General features: G+C 28.4%; 1 protein-coding gene across 1 annotated transcript; it reads left to right on the top strand.

The window, feature by feature from the left end:
* The first annotated feature begins 272 nt into the window (after window positions 1–272).
* On the top strand, window positions 273–25205 carry LOC116765938 (uncharacterized). Its single transcript, XM_032655587.2, has 9 exons — window positions 273–456; window positions 11522–11740; window positions 14888–15096; window positions 18972–19107; window positions 21988–22121; window positions 22194–22523; window positions 23064–23187; window positions 24051–24111; window positions 24796–25205. The coding sequence occupies exons 2-9, from the start codon at window positions 11677–11679 to the stop codon at window positions 24806–24808; spliced, it is 1071 nt and encodes a 356-aa protein (XP_032511478.1). The 5' UTR covers window positions 273–456; window positions 11522–11676; the 3' UTR covers window positions 24809–25205.
* Window positions 25206–25563: the final 358 nt, after the last annotated feature.

The raw sequence follows: 25563 nt of genomic DNA, 5'->3' as shown, positions 1-25563 counted from the left end.
TATTATTTTTTTTTATAAATTTTGCCTTGTTTATGGTTTATATAACAAGTATCAACACTGACTTTTTAAAGCAATCCTAGTAATATCCTGCAATCCGAGATATTTTTTTTGACGTTATATTAAAATTATGTTGACGAATATTAAAACTATGGTATTTGTAATAGATTAATATAAGATTTCTTTGTATAAATTATGCAATTGAGATTCATGGACGTTGAGTTGTGATTGAGGTATGCAGCGGTTGGCGGGCGGTTTAGTTGACTACGAGATCCCGTTGCGTTTGCACGTGCTACAACGCTACGCTGTAGCGTGTCTACGAATGTTTTAGGTAGTTATTATAACAACTGTTATGCATTTTCTGGACATTTATATTAATAGTTATTAGTGGGAACGTGAATAGTTTTAGTTATTTATACTATGGTGTTGGATTGAAGTAACGATTACTTATTACTTTTGGTAAGTTTACAGAAATTTAATAGTTTTTAATTTTATATCAACGTAAGAGTGAAATAATGGCTGTTGTGATATTTTGGAACTTTTATATCTTACAATGAAAACAACTATTTCTATATTTCGGTAAAAGAAAATAGTATTTAGCTTCAATTAGCATTACATATATATTTGTCTAATCCGAACACGCAGTTCAATATGAACTGGACTACAGCTTAAAGATTTCTTTTATTTATAACTTATTTATGAGAAATCTAGAATTTAGTTTATATGCAAATAGCTTTATATTACTCAAAGCAACTGTATATTTAGGCGTTACTCCCATAAATTGTAATAATTTTAATAATAAATAACAAGTCTTAGCAAATATTTTTCTATATCGGTTTATAATTTTTATTAAATCAGGTATTATTTTATTCATAACATTCATCATCCAAAATAATTTGACCATTAAAATTAAAAGCTTTGTAAGTTCATTTAATGCTGAACTGGAAATCAATAAGAACTTTTATAAATCGATTTAAGCGTTTTTATCCGGAGTATATCAACTACGTTTTATAAAGAGCGCTTATTGTTTTTCGTACCATAGTGTATTATCAAATTAGTTTTGAATAAGGTTGTGATTTTTTCTTATAACGAAATTGAAATTTTATGTTTTTAGTTAATAGATACATAAATTTTGTTTGTTAGAATTTCTCAAACTTTATTTTTAACTATATATTGTTTTATATTGAAATGAAATAATAGTTTTGAAACTTTTTCTTTGATATAATTTATATATAATTTAGTTTTTTCATTAATTTTTCAGGTTTCGTTATAAGTTTAATATATTATGGCAATGTAAGTAAAAGTAATAAACTCGTTTTTCGTGTACTAAAGATTCTTATAACTCATTTTAATGATTATTTGAAAAGAATTAAAAAGAATTTCAGAGAATTTAAGTCAAAACTTCCTCTGAGAATAAAAGTTAAAAGAAAAAGTTCCAAAACGGATAATATTAAAGTATTTCTTAAGAAATAAGAACTCGAAAATTTGTCTTAGAAGTGATTTACATTACTTTCTATTGTCATAACAAGAACAATGACTTTGTTGGAAAAATCGTATATCGAGAAAGTTTTATTTTTTATTTTTGTGAGTAACATTAACTGTATTTAATCATATATACAACAAACTTTATCCTTGTCATATATAAAGAAATAAATATTTTTTGCTATTATTTAATTTCAATTTAATGAGATAATTGTTAAACTATGTAGCCTTAAGACTTTTATATACCTATTTAAGTAAATAAATAACATTTTATTTCAATTAAAAACTAAAGGAATTACAAAATATGTCATATTTATAAGAAAATGAAGCAAAAATATTACATAGAAACATTTTATGGTATAATGGCACGAATATTCGCTGAGACGTGTCGTATTTGCCTTCGAGAACATGTACAAAATATTTGAAAGTTGTGTATGAATATGTCACGAAAGCCAAAACGTTCAGGCTTGGATAAGATTAAAACTATTTATAATTTACATGAAGCTTTGTTATTATAAAAAATGAATTATGTATCTTACGATTACATTACGACTTTATATAAATGGTAAATTATATCTGTTCTAATATTGTAGTATATAAATTAAACGGCAAACATTCATGTTACAACAATAAGGGCTAGGTAATTTATAGCTGCACTATATTATTACAATTTTTATATTCTATTGTAACAGCTTTCTTCATTCGTTTTAGTTTTAAAATTAATATACAACATATATCATTTAGTATCTTATTAACTTAAGGGATACCTTAAATTAATATATATATTTAATTCACTTACACAGCTTTTAAGCTATGTCAATTATGTAGTACATATTTTATAGACTTGTATAAAAAAAATATTTTTACAGATTAAATATAAATCATTTTCAAAATTTTAATAGAGTAAATTTTAAATCTGTTACTCTTGTTTATTTGGTATAGGCGAGTTTTTTTCTATATAACTTTTGCTCTTGAAGATCTCATGTATACATTCAAAATTTCTTAAAATTAATAAAATAACAATAAAAACATATTATTTTTATTTAGAGGCAATACAATGTTATAATATTTGCTTTTGGTCTCGACGGAGTTGTGGTTAGCCGAGTGATAGAGTTCAGGGAGCCGGAAGTAATTATGTCTAAAAAAATATTTTTAAGAAAATAGGTAGAGCCTATTGAATGTTAAGTTTTACTTTTTAGAACTTCGAGAGATTCCCCTTTCCTGTTTTAGGAATATCTATAACGAAGAACTATTTTACCTACTGTCTGAAATATTGACTTTGAAATAACCTGAAATAAATTTTAATACATATACGGAATATATTTTAATATCGGACTGAAACATAAACAATTTAATTCTTTTTGTAAAAGACTGATCAGATATTTTTTTTTTCATTAATTTACTAGATATGATAATGAAGTAGCTGTGCTTGCGCTTTTGACTGCCTGGAATAGTGCATTTGGGTTTCATTTCTGAGCTATATATTTTGAATTATAAACACCGTCTCGGTCTAATTTTTTTCATGAAATTCTTGATATGAAGCAAACACAAAATTTTAAGTGAAGCTCATTAGAATAAAACAGCGGATATCACATCTAAACTGGATAATTCATTTATGAGATTGAAGTGTGCAAGTGCATCAACAATCAGAATAAAATTCTAGCAGTCAATGGTTTTGGGTGAAATAGCTTCGATAAGAGTCCCTACACCAAACAAATAAGTAATAAAGTTATAATTTTATATCCTCCAATTATATTTACCTCATATATCAGATAGCAGTCTGTTATATTTTAATTTGTTGTTAGAATAACATTTGTTTCATATCCGAAATAATATTATTTTGTGCTAATTTATGGCTTTGAAAAATTTTCTAACTTTGATCTTTATTATATATATTTTTTAAATAATTTGATGTTATATATATATATGTAAGTATTTTACTTAATTGATTTGTTTACTTCTCTCTACACCCTTCTATTATTTGTGCTATTTGTAAGAGGAAATTTTACTGACACAAGCTTTAGAATTAATTCATTTACTGTAAATAGCCTTTTTCAGTCTGGTGTCTCCTAAATAAAATAAATTTATATTATTTTTAACACAATTTACGGGGAATTTCTCTATGCAAAATGTTTTTTTTTAATTACTAGTTTAAGTTCTTAAACTTTAAAATTTAATGACGAAATTAAAAAAGTAACCAATATTGCATCTTGATTCTGATATCATTCGAAAAACTATATAACCATTTTATAAATCACATTAAATAATATAATACAAAAAAAAATGGTATGGCAAATACACAACTACAAAAACAATTATTCCACGTACGCCATCCTAGCACGATCTAGATTATAAAGGCATATATAAGTCATCACAAAACCCATTCCAATAAGAGCCTTTTATACGGTTAAGAAGATCGAAAGCCTTTAATTTATTTGCAAGGAATTATTTTAATAACATCAATTACCTGTGAGACTTGTGTTTCCTTTAAGCTGGTAATAATGTTACGGGACTTTCATTTAAGCGAGTTTTAATGTTTAACATTTTAAAGGTGAAACCTTTTAATCCTGTTGATGTAATGTTTCAATTCTTTTGCTAGGGCAGAAAATACGGATAATTTTGAACAAGACGTATTATTAGTATTATTATAATAAATTATTATTATAATATTTAAAGTACTTTTGAAAAAATCAAACTTGTTTTTACGAAATAAAACTAGTGTATGAAATGTAGCAAAACGCAGATGATAATAAAAGTCTCCAAAAATAAGGACCGTACTAATGGCTTCCTCGGAGTTTATAGAACTTAATATATCTTTCGCTAAATAACTTTTGCTTTTGTTATAGAATAATAATTATTTGTTACCGAAACAAAATCTAAGAAGAATATTTTCGAACTTTGGTTAATAATTAAGGGCTGTAATATTTTTAATGACAATTATGCCAAGAAGAAAGAAAATTTTAAATCTTAAGCTGTCTTTTATAAAGAAAATACTCACAATTGTTTTATTTTAAATTCACTTTCAATGTTACAATTTGTATGTGGTTACTTCTGATGAGGATTTGCATATTAATAGGTAATGAACACGGTTATTCAGTCACCTAATACCTATGTGTAATTCAGGATGACAGTTAAGATTGCCTTGAGGAAATTACATCCAAACATTCCTTTTACAGTCGTTTTGAATTACAGCACTTTTAATGAACTATTAATGAAATAATACGAGGAATGTATGCAATAAATCCGTTGAAAATGAATTTCGAGTTATAATTTTAAGACATTACTAGATAACTCCTTTGATATGCAATATTTTTTCTCTTTATGAATGTATATTAGAGATTTATCTTTATTGTTTAACTTTAAAAGATCTCGGTACAATCTTAATCATTCCATGTTTATGATTTTTAGTTTCATGTGACTAAAAATTTCAGGCTATGTTTTGCATTTGTCATATTGTATTTAATTGGTAGTTCGGCACTTATTTTACGACTCTGTGTAAATATAATTATGATTGTGATTGTAATCATTTTCATTGTATAAAATTACTAGAAAGAAAAGAATTACATATTATAAAACAAATTTCCTCTGCGTGAACAATATATGTATTTTGCGATTTATTCATAGAATCGTTGACAAGAGAATGGGCCAATAAAACAAAGTGTCAAGGGAGGGCGTGTCGCATTGATATATCGACATTAAGGCGGAGGTCTCGGCTGTCAGCTATTCTTCCAGTACTCAATATATCTCTGTGCTTATGCATTCATAGTAAGTGCTGAAAGAATTTGTTTATAAAATGCTATTTTTTTAAATCACAACGACACAATTAAAGCAACCTAGTTCGCTCAAACACATCATGATACTTCACAATCTAGAAGAAATGGCTAGTTTAGCTGCTGTTCCGATATTATTTTCATCGTAACGTAGCAATTTTAAAATTATTGTTTGTTATTTAAAAGTCGGTTCAAAAATCTCAAGTTTGTCATGATAATGTATGATATATTGCCTAAGGAACGGAATTTCCATTTTTATTCCCGAGGGAATATTGTTTACGTCGAGTGAGTTAGTGTACGCTGTCTAACAAGCCTCTCAATTAAAAGCAACTCGGTGCAATTTATTGCTAAGAGCGTCATAATTAGCCAATGTTTTTGTTTCATATTTCTATGACGAGTCTATGCAATTGAAAGATGTGTCTATGCCATTGCAACGATAAAAAAAAGAATGTTAGTTTAAAATGATATTTATAGTTTAAGATGTTTAAATTTATCTTTATGAAATTTTCTTAAATACAAAAAGTGGTTTGTTATAATATCAATAAATATTATAAAACAAAGTCCCTCGCCACGTCTGTCTGTCTGTCTGTTCGCAATGAACGGAAAAATTACTGCACCGATTATCAAACAATTATTACCACTCGATAGCGTGATTCTCAAGTAAGGTTTTAGTATATGATTTGTTAAGTTTTTGTATTTACTTGTGTATACATTAACGATATTTCTTGAAGATGTCGGGAAAACATGAGCAGTCTGAGAGCTTTTAATTAAAACGTTGCCTAAAGTTTTTAAGATATAACAAAATAATATTTGGTGGAATTTTGTATCTTATATAGGTCTACAAAAAAGTCCGCGGTAGCATATATATGTCTATACCTTAAGGTTAACATACTATATCCATTTTACTACTTTCATAAATTGGCATTCCTAAAGCGTTTATTGGAAAGCTATTTTTATAAATACGGTTTTAAGTCTAATCAAACAAATTACTTCGTTTTCAGGCCTACATCAGTATCTGTAAAATACTTTTTAAATCATTTAAATCGGGCGTACCATTTGAAAGTAATCATAATATATGTTTGATAAGTCTCAAAATTAAATAGGCTATTTTTATATTTTTTGTTAAGAGCCTGTGCAAAGTCGGGGCTGATACCTAATTCAAAATAAGAAAATCTTTTAAAAATTTTATTTTAAGTGTACCATTTGATGACCTTATATGTACTTAAATATTTAACTGTCCTAAAAAAAGAGAAAAATATTCTTACCCAAGTAGTTCTCGTATGATTTTTTTTCAGTCGGTCAGGTGGGCCTGTAACAAAAGTTTCACAATTATACTCCTTGTATAAATTAAGAGTTAAGTGGTACATTAAACACAATAATTATAGTAAACTTCTGAAAGGTATTATGTAACTGAAATATGTGTTTATGTTTTCTTTTAAGTCTAAAATGAAAATGGTATTAGATAAAGCCACGTTGTCACTCTACTTTCTGTTTGACTGTAAGAGAGTCTTTGAAAATTGTCCTTAAGAACTCGTATTTATTTATGGAAAGGAGTTTTATATCATAGAAATTTAAAGGTTTATAGCTTAATCTTAATCTTAATCTTATGTATAAGAATGGTGTACGTGGAGAAGTTTAAGTCTATTATTTAATTCTAAAATTAATGAGATCTGAGTTTAAATTAGTTGTTATTCAGAACAAAATTACTGAAAACGAATGTATGTAACTCATTATGTTACACCAATGTTCACATTTTTTTTAATTTCCAAGAAATATATTCTAGAAAGAAAAAAACTGATAATAGCTCTTTATGCTACGGAAATATTCGTGAGTAATTTAATTTATCATATAAATGAATACATTATTTTGATCCTTTAGCAAAGATTTTACTCAGCGTGATTTTTGGATAAGTGCCATGGGTCAACGTATAGTTGTGACAGATTAAGCTAGGAAAATATTTATTACAAAATTAAGAACTGCAAAACCTAGTTATCATCTTTTTCAAATATGGATAAATACTGAGATAAAAAACAAAAGTAAATGAAACTAATATTTTTCAGATGGTATGATAATATGATTCAGAGGCAGACGAGATGCCAATGATCACGGTTGCTGCAAAATAACTGAAACGCCGGGAGTAAATTGTTTTTAAAATATTAAAATAACCGTAAAAATCCGAATAATTTTAGTTTCGTTTAAATGAATACTCGCAAAAGTCTTAGATGTCATTAAAACATAAGTAATGAAAAATATATATAAAATATAGAAAAATACTAAGATAAAAAAAAGTAATGAAATTACGGATAACCTCATGATATATCTATACATAAGTAGTTAGTCTTTCACCGTGAACACGAAACAGTAATGAAAAATTAGTAACTCTTTGGCGACAAATGTCATATAACAAGACAAAATGATGGCTCTTAATTTCGTTTTCCCGGAAATAAGGCCCCTGGAAAGTAATTGAAATGTCAGGTTAAATAAAAAAGATATCTATTAGTTCTGAATGAAAATGAGCCAAGATGGATTTTTACCTTCAGCATTAAAGCTATTTCATGTCATCCAATAAATTGTTATCAACTTTTCAGGAAATAAAACAAATATTTTTCGGATTATACTACGCGTATTTTATTATTTTAAAAACTACATGCTCACGACGTTTCGGTTACTTTTCATCTCGTCTGCCCGCGCTCATGGTTGCTGAAAATTAACCGAAACTTGCCTGATAATAATTCAATAAAATGACTTAGATATTTAGGTAAAGGATGACACAATGTTACTTTAATCAGTGTTTTTTAACCACTTTCATGACATGACCCCATTAGCCTGACAAATTATTTTACGAAACCCTTACTTCAACGTGACAAATATTCAATTCATACGTACATATATTTAAAATTATAACCCTTCTTTTAAAATTACGGTAGGTAAGTCTACATTAAGGGAGTAGAAAATATATGAAATCCTTTATATTCGTAAGTTTCACCGATAATTTATTATTTCAGAAATTGTAAAAAAAAAAATATATCTAATTTTATTATTATTCTTATTACTATGACAAAAGCAAGAGTAATTTTAATTGTCACATTTGTAAGCATGAAAGAAAGAAAAGAATTGAGCAAAAAATCTTCAAAATGTAAATTAACCACATAAAATAGTACCTTTTACGGCGAAGTGTATTAACAGTTGTAAAAGCTGAGAAGACGAAATATATTCACAATCGTTCGGAACACGTCCCGAGATGGCAATAGCGAAAGTTTTGAACACTTAGATGATAGCATTACACGAATATGGAGGATTCATAGAAACTTGCAAATTTAGTTGGCGTTTGTTGGCAATGTTTGATTATTATGTAAGTCCCGCTAATATTGTAATTTATCATACCCTTTTATTATATTCCAAATGAATACCGTACACTAGTTACAGCACGTAAGTTAATCAGATATAACAACATGGATGGCGTTTATTTATCGAAGGGTTCATATTTATTGCTTTGGTACTGTGTACAGTTTAAGCTCTGACGGTACACACTAAAAGGTTTAATTGCTCCTACAGTATCGTTATTTGTGGCAATCGAAATTATTTAATCCTGAAAAGCTCGATCTAACCGGTCGGCGTACCCTAGTTTATATTGATACTATTCTTGATCTTTGGCATTAGGTAATATTCTTACCTGGATTACCTTATTTTTACATTGAAAGGATTTATAACTTTGTATTGATCAATAAAAAATTAAATAATAACGAAGTTTAATTTCAATCAAATAAATATTGTGATGATATTTTTTCTATTCAATAACAATACACTTAATTTATATCGTGTTATTTGAGAGATACTTATTATAAAGAGCTCTTAATAAAGTCGTCTGTAAATATTTCACATATTCTTTGTTGTCGAAAACAATGGCGCTGTGAAATTTGAAGTAGTGCTAAGTATTAAAAGTTGCAATTAGTCAAGTAAAATACTACCAATAGGTTGTTCTAATCATTCTTTATTTGCCTTGTTCTCATAAACCTTTGTAACTGATAAACATAATACGCGCCACCTGAATCTCGTCTTTTCGTACTTTATTGAATCTGTATGTAAATTCGTTTAGGTAGGGTAGGTTAAGTTAAAATGTAGCAATCCCAGGTACGTAGTTGTTGGTGAAATAGATTGAGTAAATCGAATGAACTTGAGAATCGTTTTGTCGTTTTCTTGAGGAAAATAAGATTTTAAATCTAACGTTCTTCCTAAGAAATGATAATAACGTTTTACTTAGAAAAAGACAAAATGTATTTTCTGCTCTTAAATTAATAAAGAATATAAATGGGATACCAGAAAAAAATACCTTTAATCTTCAAACAGATGAAATAACGCCTGCCGTAAATCCACTAAACATTGAATTAGAAAGAAACGTGGAATGGATACATTAGCCGTTCGAGGTAAGCGAAGCAAGTAACCATTTATTGAAAGTCGGGGGCCAACGCGTAAAGCTATTAGTCCCTTGAAAAAGTGTCGCTCCGTTGAAACATTACAGTGGGGCGAGCTATTCAATTCGAGAATGTATTTCATTCGGTGTCAATCGATCTCCTGGTAACGGGACGCACATTGTGAATCGAGCGTCTCCTGGGCTGATAAATCACCGATGTCTACAATACGTTTTACAAAAGGAATCGCGGTTTTTATAACTGGGAATATTTTAATTGTTTTCAACTTGAGCCTGAGCGATAACTTAAATAAAAATATATTTTAAAATTTAGATAGAATGAGATCAATATATGAGAATAATAATAATATATATATATATATATATATATATATATATATATATATATATACGGAATATAAAACATTTTAAATTACTATCATAATAGTAATTCATTCTAAATAAATTAACTTACATTATGTTTCATTACCTATTCGAAAGTATGAGGTGACATCCATTTTGACACTAATTAAATTATTTAATAATAAAAAAATTTAAAATATTATTGAATTATTTGTTCTTTAAATAAGAAAAATAATTGAGCTTTGATCAGTCGCCATTATATTTATCATTGAAAAGAAAATAAATCCACGTACTTTTATTCAACTGCAACTGATGTTTTATGTATATTACAATTTGTACGTATTAAATACTAGATTTACTAGAATACTAGTATTTTTGTGTTGAAAAACAGGAAACAATAATAGATTGACAAATTTTTTAAATTAAATTGAATATATCAAAACGTAGTGACGTTATTCTAAGTTCTAGAAGTATAGGATGTAGATTATGTTATTTTTATCATGTATTTCTTATTTTTAAGTTCATAAATAAATTCATCTATTAATCAATTTGAAAGTGATTTTATTTTACATTTAAACGTTGAGATTACATTTGATCTTTATGTGGTCATCTTGTTGGTTTAGTCACCAAAAAAAAAAAATCTTAGAGGGTCTAGTTGTTTGGAGACTGCGAAGTCATGGATATTCATTATAAAACATCATAAAAGCTATGTTTATTAATTCTTTACTAACTTTAAAATAAAAAGGATATTTTATTTATAAAAATAAATTCTAAAGCACAAGACTTGAATTCCACTGAACTATTTCACTGTCTGAATTGAGACCACGTTCTTTGCATACTCTCAGGAATGACCGAATGCAAAGCGCTTAAATCCACATCTTGCTTTTATTTCGGGCATGTCAATAAATATATATTTATAAAAAGATGTCCTTAATATTCTAAAATAAATTCGCAAAAAGACATCAGAAATTTTTCTGATCATATATTTTTATATACAAACTTACTACCCCAATTTAGATTTTATCTTTAAGAATACAATGTGCTGTTTTTACTTAAGTAATAGATGGATATGGTCGGAATATACTTAGGTTGTGTTAGGTAACCTTTACAAAGACTAGGTTATAAGGGAAGATGCCGTCACATATAAGATGCATGCAGTAAACGTAAAGCTTAAGGAGTTTGGACCTGCAGACTAAACTGTCTCGCGGATACTTACTAGATATAATTTTATAACATTTATCGTTTATTTAATTCTTCTATTTAACCATTTTCTGCTTTCATGTTTTTCCTATGTTTAAGTATTCTATCATTCTATAACTAATATTAAACAACAGTTCAAAAATCCTGACTTCACAATTTATCTTTACTATGATAATTATTTATCATATTCATTATCAATTTTTGTCAATATTTTTATATTTAACACAATAACGGAGCAATGATTTAATGCTCTTCTTCTGATAGAATTACAGGACTGATAATGATATTTCTTTCTTTACAGTAATATGGTCTCCTAAAATCTGTTACGTAACTGTGAGCATGTATAACCTGAACTCATTTGAAGGATGACAAGACGGAATCCAATATTTGAAGGCGCTTCAAAATGAAGCTGCTTATAAGAAAGTGTCGTGGAAGTAACGTGATGCTAGCTACTTGATGTGGGGGAGTTTGTCAAACATGGCTTCACGACTTGCAGCCATATTGTTGTGGTTTGGTGGATGTAAGTAAACTTTATATTAGATGGATATAACATTTGGAGGAAAATTTATTGGGCATTAAGGCTTGGAAGTTAGTACATTAAGATGTCTATCTCGCATCATTAAAATACGTTCCTTATTATTCTTATCTCTATGTCATTAAAATAAGTACAAACAATTTATTCAGTTCAGCCACATTAAAAAAACTGTTACGTCGTAATAAATTTTCAATATTTTATAATACATCGCTAGTAATGTGGAAGCGGAAGAAGAATATAAGAGATAAGATTCAATCTTGTATCGATTTATGAATATTTTATACGATACTATGTTAAAGTTATTAAAAAATGCCAATTCAGAGTAAAACTACTGAATTATTTTCCTTTATTCTTTTCCTAGTCTTTCCTGTCTCTTATTTCCTTTTCTTTTAAAACTTTGGTGTCTGTATTATTTCTATCGAAACGTGAATAGATTATTATAATTTGTTGCTGATTCTTAAAGTGTAAAATGCATTAAGATGAGTGGTTTTATTGAAATCCAACTCTATGTTTCCAATGAATTATTAAAATCACTCTGATACAATCGAGTTTCGAACCCAATCCCTTAAGTAAAGCTGATTATCGGTGTACCCCGAGGGCTCTCAGTACCTAAAATTTCTGTAAAGTGCCAATCTTATTCGTATCTCAACCTGGCAACAGCAAAATTATTGGTTCGGAACACGCAATACCCTTCATTTATTATACATAGGAATGGTTCCAATATACGATGGCTGACGGTGACTCCTAAATCGAGACCGGCAAAAGTTTCTAAATTATATTACTTCTTGACATTTATGGCCGACTTAAAGAAAATATATTTAGAAATTAGGTAACCACATTACAATTGTTGACACTACCGGAAGGCCGTTCGCATGGAATTATTTTTTGTTAGAGATTTATAGCGGAAGGGTTGGCAATGTGATCAAATTGAATGTGAAAGTTTGTGACATAAAAAGAAATGTAGATGTCATTTAGTATTATAGTTAGGACACGGGTTCCCCTTCTAGGAAAATATCTTTACTTTCAATAAATGTAATACTTGCTTGAAAAAGTTTTTTACTAACTTTAATGACAATGTTTTAGTTTCATTGTTATTTAGTGAGTATATAAAAAAATGGAAAATTTTAAACATGTTCCATCAAAAGGAAGTCTTCTTATATAATCATTTCTACATGATTTTAAGTATTTAGGAAGGTAAGAGTAAACTATACTTTATAGTTTTCGATAAACACAGCTTTCGTCTCTTAATTTCTAAGTCTTAAATTAACGTATTAAAGAGAAATTTAATTGAAGTATGCTGTGAAACCAAATTTTTTCTCAACATTTTTTCAAACGCTTTTAATTTTTTTTTTAAATATTTATAACGACTTTACTACCATACTAAGAAAAAAACGTTTAATATTATTATGTTCAAAAAATAAAGGTGGTAGCGATAAAACATTAAAACATAGTTTTAGCAAAATATCTTCTTAATAAAGTATATAAAGCTGTGGAGTCTAAAAAAAACCTTTTATATTAAATACAAAGTTGTAAACCCTTATGTATTGAAGGCATTTGTGTGTGAGATTTCATAAATTAGACATTTAATGTTGAAAGGCTTATACTGCTATGAGGTTTCCAAAACTAAATTATAATATTCTTAATTCCCTTTTATCTATATTTTAAAAATAAAAACTCAACAGAAGTATAAACAATATTCTTATTCTCGAAGAACCGTAACAGTATATTTGTCGTCTAAATATTTTTTCATATAGCAATTGCATAGAAATATGATAGGTTCCTTTGTTATTAGTTACGATCTTTTCCGATATGTATGTTTACCTATAAGCTATTATTAGATATTATAATCTGTATAATAAATTGAATTTGTTTACCTGTATAGATTGAGGTTTTAGGTTGAGATTTAATTCGATCAAGGAAATTTCGCTTGATTTATTTATTTCAACTGATTGATGTATTAGTTTAGCTTTATCCCAATATTTGATTATTTAGTTTGTTTTGATTTTGACCACTGAACCGTTATCGAATCGCCCAAAGAATTACCAATAAAAGTGATTTGAAACAAAACTTATTACAGCCAAGAAAATAACTTATTTATATATCAAAGCCCCTTTTATATAAAATTTATGAAAAATATAAAAAATTAAAAAAAATACCAAGAAATAATAGAAATTACTTTGATAGTTCTTTTTTGGTAAAATTATATTTAAGGAAATTAACAGAAAGTTTCCACTTATATCTAACCATTATAATAAAGTATTTGATACACTGTCGACTAGTGAACGACTTTAATGAATAAATAGCCTAGGATTGTTATATTAGGATTATTTATTCTTCTGAGTCAAAGCCGTTGATTTTGTAGTTAATTAACTGTCTTCGGTTTTAATATTAAAGTTCTGACTTTAGAATATTAATGACTTTAGCAAAATAGGTTTAAAATATAACTTTTCTTTTAATTACATAGATGACTTTAAATAGATGGTTTTGGTAGGGCAATTGCATTGTTGTTATTATTATTTGGCTGGGATTTTTTCCACGGCATTTTTTATACAATTAATTCTATCTTTTGTTAAAAAATATACAAATAGAATTAATATTTTTTGTAGTACTTTTACTTGTTTGCAGTAAGAAGTAACTGATCCATCGCAAGCAATGAAAAAGAAATTAAAATTTGATAATTTTTTATTAAGATTACGGACAAGTATATCGTCAATTCAAATCTACATTTTTTTCTTTTGTCCTTTTCAGAATTCCGTACATATTAAGTACTGTCCATGTCTCAAATATTGCAGCGAAGTTCGAATACATTGTTTATATTTTTTTAATATAAGTATTCTTAATATTTCTATCTTCTAATGTTACCAGAGCGCCTTGTTTTATATATCAATAAAACGCTTAAAAAGTATAAAATTCAAATTAAATATGTCTTAGCCGGGTCCGGTTATAAACAAATTTAAATACGCTTTTCAAAAATTATAAGTAAACTAATTCTTTTGAATCCTAAAAGAGTAAATTTATTTTCTTTTTATATAACAGAATTATAAAAAAAAAAAAATCTCTGTACATTTAGAAAATCTTAAATGATATTTTACAATAAAGCTTGGAAAGGAATTGACGTGCTCCTAATTACAGGTGTGTTCGGACTTCGAGATATCCAGCTTAGTGTGCCGGAAGCGGTGGGCATTGGATCCAGCGCTACTCTTGGCTGTAGATGGGCTCTTGATACTGGAGAAGCCCTATACACTGTCAAATGGTATCATGGTGCTCAAGAGTTCTTCCGATTTGTCCCAAAGGAACTACCCAATACCAGAGTTTTTTCACAAACTGGAATAAGCGTTGATGTAAGCTTTATTTAGAACTCGTAGACCGCAGTTACCGAAAGTATATATTCTATAGCCCAAAGTAAATGCAATTGAAATGGTACGGCTAAACACATTTTCACCAGCTCAGAAAGAAATGCCATATCAAATACTTCTCTTCAGAAGTATTCAAAACACGCCATTTAAAGTATTCATATAATTTCCAAGGATTTTAAAGCAAACATTAACTTAATAAGTGGTTTTAATAATCTCTTTAATGGTTACTATCATGATAAGTAAAGGTAAATTTTACAAGTATACAAAAAGCTACAGAAAGTGAAAATTGTGGGTTTCAATTAAATTTGCATCGAGTAAACCCGTGGAAAGAAGATGCTTTAATACAAATGCGCTTATCTTTGTATAGATATAATTTACGTAAGAGCTTTTAGTATCTTATAAAATACCTCTCACAGTTTGCAATTTATTTCGTAGCAACTTTACGTAAACTGCGACATAAATTTACCAGATGAAATTTCTAAGGCGAATAGTTAACTTACGCAGTGGTGATAAACAACGCCATAACTGTGATTATATATGGGTCAATGGTTTTGCGACATCTTGCTAGTTCGTTAAACTGCCTTCAGCGAGCACGGTACAAAAAATCACTTAAAAATCTCACGGAGCGGCGGGCACGTTAAACCTTTAGCTTTTGGCACATTGCCATAATAGGGACCCAAAATAAAATCATGCCAAATATATTTAAATCCATTTTTTAGAATAATCTACAAAAAATATATATTCTAGATTCAATGGAATTTCTAACATATATGTCTCAAAATGCTCTGCTGTTTGGTTTCAAAATTCTGACTAGAATATTCTTGTAAGGATGGCTCAGATTGCTTTAGAAGCTTCAAGTGGGCCAACTCACCACATAAGATGGATGAAAGCTTTTAGTACAATTTAACTCCAGCTGCGTACGCTAAAGTACAGACTAGCGTCTACTTTCATAATCGTTGTCGCCATCCTTGATTTATGAGACGATTTATTTCCGATTTGCAGAAATAGTGGTCAAATATAGTGCATTGATACTAAAATATTGTTTGTCTTTTTGTTGATGTTGTCCTGGTTATATCTTTGCTTGAAAATGAGATAAATGGTGATGGATTAATAAATAAAATTAAAATTAATGGAAAGAGATGACAAATGTAAATGGAAAAATTCAAGAACGTTGACGGCAACTCTTAAAGGGTTTATAAAATTAATATTTAAACTACCTGCAATGATGCAGTAAAATTTATTCATATCAGAGATAAATTATAATCGATACTATAAATTTATAAGTATAAACCAGTTTTTAAAATGCGATAAAATAGTTCTACTTTCATTGAAAAGCTTTTGAGCTAAGGACAAAATTATCAACTTTAAATATGTAGATATATAAAAATATATTTTATTTAAAGTTTAAACATGATTTGGAGGAAAGGATAGCGATTCTTTTTAAAGTTTTAAAATCTTATTTTTAAAAATATAATATTATACTAGTATAAATTTGTTATATTTAATAATAATAATAACAATCCCGGCGACGGTTATGTGGCTTGCTTGCAGCAGAAGTAGTATTCATGTTTAACTTGGAATGCGACATGCCTTGCAGCTATTTCATATTGATCCTTAGCAAGAATAAATAATACTCATAACAATAGTCGCTCCTATTTCCTTGCTATTAAAGTGTTACAATATTATATCTCAACTTCATATTTATTTATTTATTTCAAATGAACGTGAAACACTCTGGAAAAATTCTGCTAACAAAAATTTATATAAACGAAGCCCTTTAAATAATCTAATTGTATATGTCATAAATATATCTATACAAAAAGAATTAAATTTTATAAAACTATCAACAATAGCCTGGCAATATATTACTACTCAAGCATTTCAATGAGTTACAAAGTTAGTAGGAATCGAAGTTAAATCGAAGGAATAGAAGATTCTATAAGAAAATTATAATTTAAAAGTCATACAATAAAAAGATTTTTATAAACTTTTGTTAATTAGTAACGATCTCATAGCGTGAGGTTAATGCAGACACTGCACTATGTCAGCGGTGAGACTAAGAAGACGGAAATGACTTGACAATGACGGGTCAAACACGATAAACATGTAGATAAGTAAATAATATTCAGAAAACCAAGTTAGAATATTTTTAAATTAATGTAATGGGGAAAAATGAAACCAAATGGAAAATATCTGTTTTCAATATAGGTTTTCCAAACAAAATGCCTTACTACTTTTTATTCTAGTACAAAGAGCCCATCTCACATGTTCAGAATATAGTCTTATAATTGCACAAAATAAGCCAGTCGTTCCCTACGTGCAGTAATTTATAAGTAGGTGCATTAAAAAAAATTGGTTTTAAAATTTAAAATAACTAAAGGGAATTAAATAAATTGAAGAAAACTATTTTGTTGCCTACAAACATTTTGTATTTTATTTCGAATACAGATGACCAAACTTTACATTTACATATAGTTTTTTTTTAAATCATTTATGTGTTCTATACTATTACCCTTATTATGAGATTTATTCTCATCGCATCGTCTCTGTATAGTTCTTCTTTGTTTGACTGATTTTAAAAATCATTTCACTGTTGGGAGCTACACTATCTCCAGTGAATATGTTATATAACATTTTCAAAAAGTTAGGTATCTTAACTAAAACTCTAATAATATAACCCAAGGTGTGAAAAAATTCCAAAAAGCTTTTTTACATCGCGTGTGCCGTGAAAACTATTGATTATAAAACAAAATAATGTACTCCGACTTTGTAGAACACATATATAATTGTCTACAAAAAGTAGCATGACAGCATATGACTAACTATTAAAATTATGTCACAATAAGTGTTTTTTAATTTTAAAATATGTATAAATGAAACAGTTATAAACGCTTTTTAATAAAAATTTCAAATTATCCTTATTAAAATAAATGATTTCTTATTTAAATCTGATTCGATACTACTATATAACTTTTTGAATTATTCAATTTGCATATTTCATTCGAAAGATATCACATTTTTAAAAATATAAGTTTGTTGAAAAGTTGTTCATTGTCACCGCTCCCATCGTTCGGTTATACGGCACCATAATAATAGTAAACCATGTAAGTGTCACTGGGGCATGGAAGGGGAGTCAATACCAGAAAATAAAGTGCCGCGCGGCTCACTTGCGCTTCCGCGTGGTCGTCTCCTAAAACAGCGGTCGTCTGCGGAATCGTATATTTTTTTTAGAATATATAGCTTTCAATTCGTATAGCACGTAATCCAACCAAATATAAATGTTACTTACTTACTACAACAAAATTTAAGGACCTCTCAAGTATGCGCGCAACAATCGATTATCAAGCGATTGCTGAACAGAAAACGCGTGTTTTGGTCTATCGCGGGTTGGGGGGGCCTGAAAATCATTTTTTTTTGCTGCCCCATAATAAATTAACATCAAATATCGTTTACAGGGAAGCTCTGACTCAATGAGTTGATTTTCAAGAGCAAAGAAAGTAAGGTAACCATCAAATAGTAGGGGCCTTTTTACTAAATTAAAAATTCAGATTTAGAAAAAAATACAATAAACAATATATTTCAAATTTGAATTTTGTTTATTTTACTCTCTTGAATGACGCTACGTAAAAACGAGAAAGTATGTATGCGAGAGTGTGTGTAAAAAAATATATCTACTGAAATGTTTGTTTAATACCCGTGCGAATCCGGGGTGGGCTACTAGTTAAATGAATTTTTATTTGTGTATAGTAAATTGTCAATTAAAATTATCTAAGTAATGGCAAATGAGTATATTAAAAACAACATTTATTTAATTTTCTGTATCAAAAAAAAAAAATCACTGTTATACGATTCTTTATCAGGTATCTCAGTCTGGTGCTCACCAAGTCGTGCTGGGTGGTGCAACAAGAAGTCTTAGTGGAAGATATCGTTGTGAAGTTTCTGCTGACGCTCCTTTCTTCCACACTGTCTATAAAAGTGCATTTATGCGAGTTGTTGGTAAGTATATTGAGTTTCAATGATGTGTTTATTGTAGATGTTCTGCTAACTTAAATGCTATAAACTTTATTCCTATTTAAAGGAGAGCTTTCAAAGACATCACTGGCCGTAAAATTCATAGTATTTTATTAATATAAGTGTAATAATAAAATACAACTAATGTGTGTATTCTTACGGTTCTCGTATATGTTCATACGGATAAATTCCTCCACACAATTTCCGATTTAATGGAAAATAAAGATAAAACAGCTATAGATCACAATAAAAAATTGCAAATAAAGTACATATATTAATAGCTGATTTTGCAATTTCGCTTTTATTAAAATATATTTTTTTTTACATCGTAATTTGTCAATATTTAATAAATGTCATTTCCATTTTTTTAATTTTCATATAATTCAGCGATAATAATAAACACGTATATATAAAAATATATTAATTATATGTATCATTCTTCTATACTATCAATATAAGTCATATTAGATATCCAGTTTTATAGTTTAAGCTATATAAGGTATAAATAATCTTTCAATTCATGGCAGTTCAGAAAGATTCTTCTTGGTTTGTATACATTGACATTAGAAAATTACCTTTTCCCATAATAATGATTCAAAACCCGATGATAACATCTCCGATTAACGGTTGCAGGTATAAATAATAGGAATAATTCTCTACAGTGGAAATCTAAATCGTAAATCATAACTATTGTTGAGCAATAAATGTGGAGCGCAGGGTATGTTTGATTAAGGTTTATCGTGTTTAATTTATTGTTACTATTGAATTATATTATTGGAAAATTGTAAACTGTATTACGTTATGTGATTAATAAAAACAGACAGATCTTTATTAAAACAAACCATTGAAATTTGAATGTTTCATCAACTTCTAGTTAATTGAATGTTCATAAATCACCTACTTGAACGTATAGTATTTCATTTATTAATAGTAATATTTTCTGTAAAGTGTGGATATATCTTAAAATAATTAAAATAATTTGCAGGTGATAGCATAATTTTATTTATTGATAATGGAGTATTGTTTTATTTTAGTTTCAAAGCATTTACATATATCTGTATCATAGTGTTTTGTAAGAATTTCAACCAATAAATTTCCCATTTTAGGTTAACCCAACATTTGCTTTAAATATATTAGAAAGTTATATTATGTCTTCATAATAGCCAATAGCTTACGCAGAAACTCTCGGTAGAAATGATTTTTCAAATCCATCACCTGAATGCATATAAACTCTCAGTCATACGTAAAACGTAACTGTTAAATCCATCCGGATGATGTGGATAATATCGCACCATACAACAAAGATGTCAGAAATAAATTTATGATGGACGCACTATGTTGAGCGCTCCCTCAGAATATCTGCTATAAGACAGAGAATAAAAGATATTTAAGGAGGAAGCTTAGAATTTCAGATCATCTGGGAGCAAAGGATCAACAATACGAACTGTCAAAACTTATGGAATATTTTTTTTTTATCAACATATTTCACGACTTGCATACATTGTAATATGCTAACTGTACATTTTTATAAAGATAAGTGTTGTCATAAGCTTATTTTCTATACATTCATATCATTAAATTGTCATGTGATAAAAAATTCTTAGAGTTCAACAACTAAATTTAAAAGTGAGGTCTTCGTGGAACTTGAGTATAGTTTGGTAAACATATATAATGCTGAAGTACCTATGTGTAGAATAACTTAAAAATTTGATAACTGTTTCAACTTCACTAAGTTATGATTTACTTTGCATTTACTTTTAGAGTTACAGCGTTTTAAAGTTCAAGTCAAATAAGCCAAGTGAAATTTTTAGCATTCTACCAAATATTTTTAAACGCTGAATCCTCGTACTAAGTAAAGGTTTGAAAAGGTCAGATAAAAATATTTGTACAGCATACACTCCCATGTAAGGATAAATCCATATAAGACAAACAATTAAAAAGTAAGATAACGAACGATTCTTTATAAAAATATTTTACATTTATTTATTTTGTATGTGCTAAAGGTTTACTATTGGATCACTTTGATTACTATAATTCGATTTTTAATTTGAATTCAAAAAGATGGTGAAACCTTTATCTGATATATTAATAAAAATGCAATGTCTTTTAAATAAAAAACTTTATAAACGAAATTAAGTAGGCTGGAAATAAACAACAGATGTTTTCGTATGACATAAATACTTAAAGGTAATTTAGTCACGCAACGACGTTTATTCCACCGCGTTACCGTTAAAGGGAATTTGTAAAAAAACGACAACGGAACACCAATGTAAACACTTAAAACTTTACTCGACGAGGAGTTTTGCCGTTTCGCTCGCTGAAAAGGGGGTTCTGTTAGCAAACAAAGCTGTGCTATATATCCAGACTCCATACTCCGCGCTTTAGCTTCAATTTCTGCAAGCCCACGTTAAAATGAAATAAACGTTTGGAAGATGAATATGCATTGCTCGCTTTCGCACTTATAGATAAAGCGGGTACTGTTTATCCAAACTTACCCGAATTTATATTATATTTATTTTATGAATGATTATACTATATTGTATATAAGTGTGCTTATTTTGTATTTGAATTATTCTCTCCAACTTATATTCTAGTCTAGGGTGAAGTTGTGACATTTAACGGAAACGCTTGCCATTGGATATGTGTATATACAAAATTTATATAATAAGAGTTATACACCGTTAATGGTGATTATAATTAGACTTAAATAAAAGAAATCCCAGAAAAGTGGCATGGGATTATATAAAATTACTTTATTGTAAATATTACATAATTTTGTAAGTGTTTAATATTGATTTAATTTTCGATAATGTGTTATAAAATCTTTTAGATGTCTAGAAATATTAAAAAAAGGAAATATTACAGAATTACCCGAGTCAGGTCCGTTAGTTCGAGCGCAAAAGAGTTGGTACTCTGTGGGCGATATGCTACGTGCCAATTGTACGTCTCCGCCTTCAGACCCGCCGGCAAACCTGACTTGGCTAATTAATGGATATGAGGTAGAAAATGGTCATGTTGGATTTATTGAACCCTTTTTATTGGAGAAACTAAGTAATAAAATATATTTTAAGGTTAAAGGTCTTGATATTCCACCTCACGAGAATTATCCAGCACGACAGCCGATAAGCGATGCATCGCTAGAAAACGCAAATAGAATAATATTCAGCCCATGGGACACACTCCCCGGTTACGAAGAAACAGCGACTGAAATAATAGACATTCCAGACATGGATGGCGTGCTTAATGCAAACTATAAAAAGAAGTCTGAAAGCACAACTAAACTCGTGCCTCGACTTGAACTATTTCCAACAAGAAACATTAGCATGGAAGAAGAGAAATCTAATAAGTCTTCCTCCTTCAGTCAACTTGTTATGCGAGTTCAAACGTCACATTTTTATAAGGTATAAGCTTTTTGAAACTTCGAATTTATGAAAACAAGAATTCTTATTTTATTTTAAAATCTATTGTTCCACAAAAATATGTTTATTAATAAAATATTGTACAAACCAATAGTATAACCCTGAATTTAAAATAAATAATATTGAAACGGTTTTGTCAAATATTAAATTATAAAACAAAACTAGCACATCATAGTCTTAGACTATTATTAGTCCATAGAACTTATAAAATCCCAGCCGTAATAAATTATTGAGTTTGACTCGGTGATATTATCAAGATTTGAAATTAATGTTGTTTTTGAACGATTATTTAATGCAGTTTTAAAATAATCTGATCTAAAATCTAAATAATGTTTCCTAAATTTAGGTTTTTCATCGAGTTTCAATAAAAACAAGTTTTATTAAAATAAAGTTATATTAAAATGTTTTGTAAGACCTCTTTAGAAAAGAAATTTAGAACGACTTCACGATTCACGATTCTAATTTTTTAAATTACGGTTTCTGAAAAAAATTATATGATTTAATGAATAATATAACTTTCAGGGTCATTTAAATGTCACTTGTGTGGCTCGGATTCTTTCTGTATGGTCAGCGAGTGGCGCAATCTTGTTAGACGAAGAGCGACCTCAAATAGCGCCAGTAATGGGAAGTCGGGACACTAATGATGGTGAGTGAAAATTATTAAGCAATTAAACTGAGAAGATACTGATCCCTAGGTAAGATTTATTAACATTGACGCTAGTAATTAAGCATTCAGAATGTTTAAATAACATTTATAATAATAATTATCAGATCATGAGTTGTTTTTACATAGCATGACTTGTTTTTCATTTAAAAGTTATAAATTTCTTAAAAATTGTTAAGCAACTTAGTACTGAAATAACAAACAAAATAACCTTCATATTATTATAGATTGCAAGATTCATTACTTTAGTCTTGAGAAACTTTCGTCGGAAACAAAGACATTACAAAAAAATCGCCTTGTTAACGCGAATGTTACAAAAAGAAAATACAACAATTTTAAAACAAACACAATCAGCTTTCTGTTTACGTTATAATAACTTCACCAATCTTTTATGAATTTATATATTTATTAGTACTATAAATGGAAATCAAAAATAAGAAAATGCTCACTCATCTTTTCTGTAGCCAATAACATTATGTAAGGGAATTTTGTTCCGCCTCGTAAGCGATATACTGAGGTTGTAAAATTCTATCGGAGTGTAGGATTACTCCCGCTGATTAATTAATTTCTCTAATCTATCATAAATTTTCGACGAGTTTGCACTTCGCATCTGCCTCCGCCTTTAACATATTTAATTATCAAAACATTATTATAATTAACATTCTGTTTCGAAACTGAAAACATTATTTATTTCGTATCGTGACTAAATCATTGAAAACTATAAACAATTATTCTTTGTTTTTCATGTTTTAAATTTAAAATGGTAATAAGTAAGTAAACAGTACAGTTGCAAATTGTATTCTAATGAATAAAAGTGGTTTCTTAAAGCACCCTGTTTGTTCCAGGTACACGTCCTACATCTCACGTCGCCTTGATGCTTCTAAACTATTTACTGTTCAAGCACTGGTGAGAAACTGTTTCTCTTTCAAGTTTCGTGCATATCTTATGTGGATGCGAAAGCTGTATTCTCAAAGCAAGAAAATGTACCGTATTTGCAATATAAATGTTACAGAGAAGTTCTTTTGTTCCTTTAACATTCATTTAGAATCTTCTCTGTTTAGGTATTTATAAAAAGAATGTGCATCGAAAAGATTATTATTATACTTCGATTTATAAAATAGTTTTTTAGAAAATCTATTCGTGCTTCAAAACCTATAGAGCACTTCATAGAACTTACTTACGTGCTATAATATCACCTGCAAGTTGCTACATAGTAAAATATGTTTCACGATGAAAAATAGGTTTCAAACTTTGTTTTTGTGACATCAGCTCGTGTTCAAGAGTTAGAGTTTTATATTCACCGTGATAAATTGATCCCTCGAGGCATCGACTTATGAGCACTACTGACCGTGTCCGATGCCACCGCCATTTTGTAAAATACATAGTTTGTAAACTAAAGTTACCAAAGTATGAAACCTAGTTCATTTTAGTTTTTAATAATTTTTAACGTTCTCTTTCTAGATTTTTTTCATTGCAAATTTAAAAGCAACGAGAAAAAGTATTAATTTAGTATATATAAAATTCAATTTATTTAAAAATGGTAAGACAGTTATATTTGATTTAAGAATTAATTTCTCTATTTCATTTCAGGGTATTTCGATGATTTCAGACACGGGGACGTAAAATTTTCAAATGTTAGATTTTCTTATATAAGTTAAACCCATATTTATAGTTGAGTATTTATTATTCATAACAATACGAATCCAAAAACTAAGCTCTAAAAATGTTTTAAAAAGTAAAAATATATCTGAATATTGCGAAGACTTCATTTAATATTTATTCTATAGGAAAGTCTTCATTGGTATTGTAACATTTTATATTATTTTTTTGTAGTAAATATTTACTCCACTATATATTTGGGTAATACACGAAGAACGACGATCGGTGACGTTATCAGTGAAGTGATACATGTAGTGAATTTTATACTTGTATATAAATAGTTTTAAATTTGTAGAACTATAAAGATATAGTGATGTCTTGCTTCACCAATTTTATGTATGTAACTGTTAATGGTAAATATGGAACATAAATTAAAAGAATTTCTTTTTTAATACTTTTTCATTCATTGCTTTAAGTTATCACATCATTTACTTACACTCCTAATTGTTTTGAATTTGGAAATCCGTTTGGTAATCACGGTAGTGAAGCTTTTGGAGATAATAGTATTTGGTAGGTTCCTTGATTAATGAATGGAAGCAGAAAATATGAGAGGAAGAATGTCGTCGACTATTAGGTCTCTGGACTTGACTTGACTTTTAACTTCACTAAATAATTCAATAAAACGAGTAATAGGTAAGTATTTCATCTAAAACTGACCTTAACAATTTCCCAAATGTGTATATAATTGCTATGGATTTG

The sequence above is a fragment of the Danaus plexippus genome, chromosome 11, assembly GCF_018135715.1.
Source record: "Danaus plexippus chromosome 11, MEX_DaPlex, whole genome shotgun sequence".
Lineage (NCBI taxonomy): Eukaryota > Metazoa > Arthropoda > Insecta > Lepidoptera > Nymphalidae > Danaus > Danaus plexippus.
The sequence above is the reverse complement of the archived record's forward strand: the minus strand, read 5'-3'. Positions and strand labels throughout refer to the sequence as shown.

What these genes read in the sequence shown, in the direction of transcription:
- LOC116765938 (XM_032655587.2), top strand. Translation starts at nt 11,677, where the DNA reads ATGTGGGGGAGTTTGTCAAACATGGCTTCACGACTTGCAGCCATATTG. An exon ending in TGCATTTATGCGAGTTGTTG is followed by an intron (nt 19,108 to 21,987) that starts GTAAGTATATTG and finishes GAAATATTACAG; the next exon opens with AATTACCCGAGTCAGGTCCG. An exon ending in AAACGTCACATTTTTATAAG is followed by an intron (nt 22,524 to 23,063) that starts GTATAAGCTTTT and finishes TATAACTTTCAG; the next exon opens with GGTCATTTAAATGTCACTTG.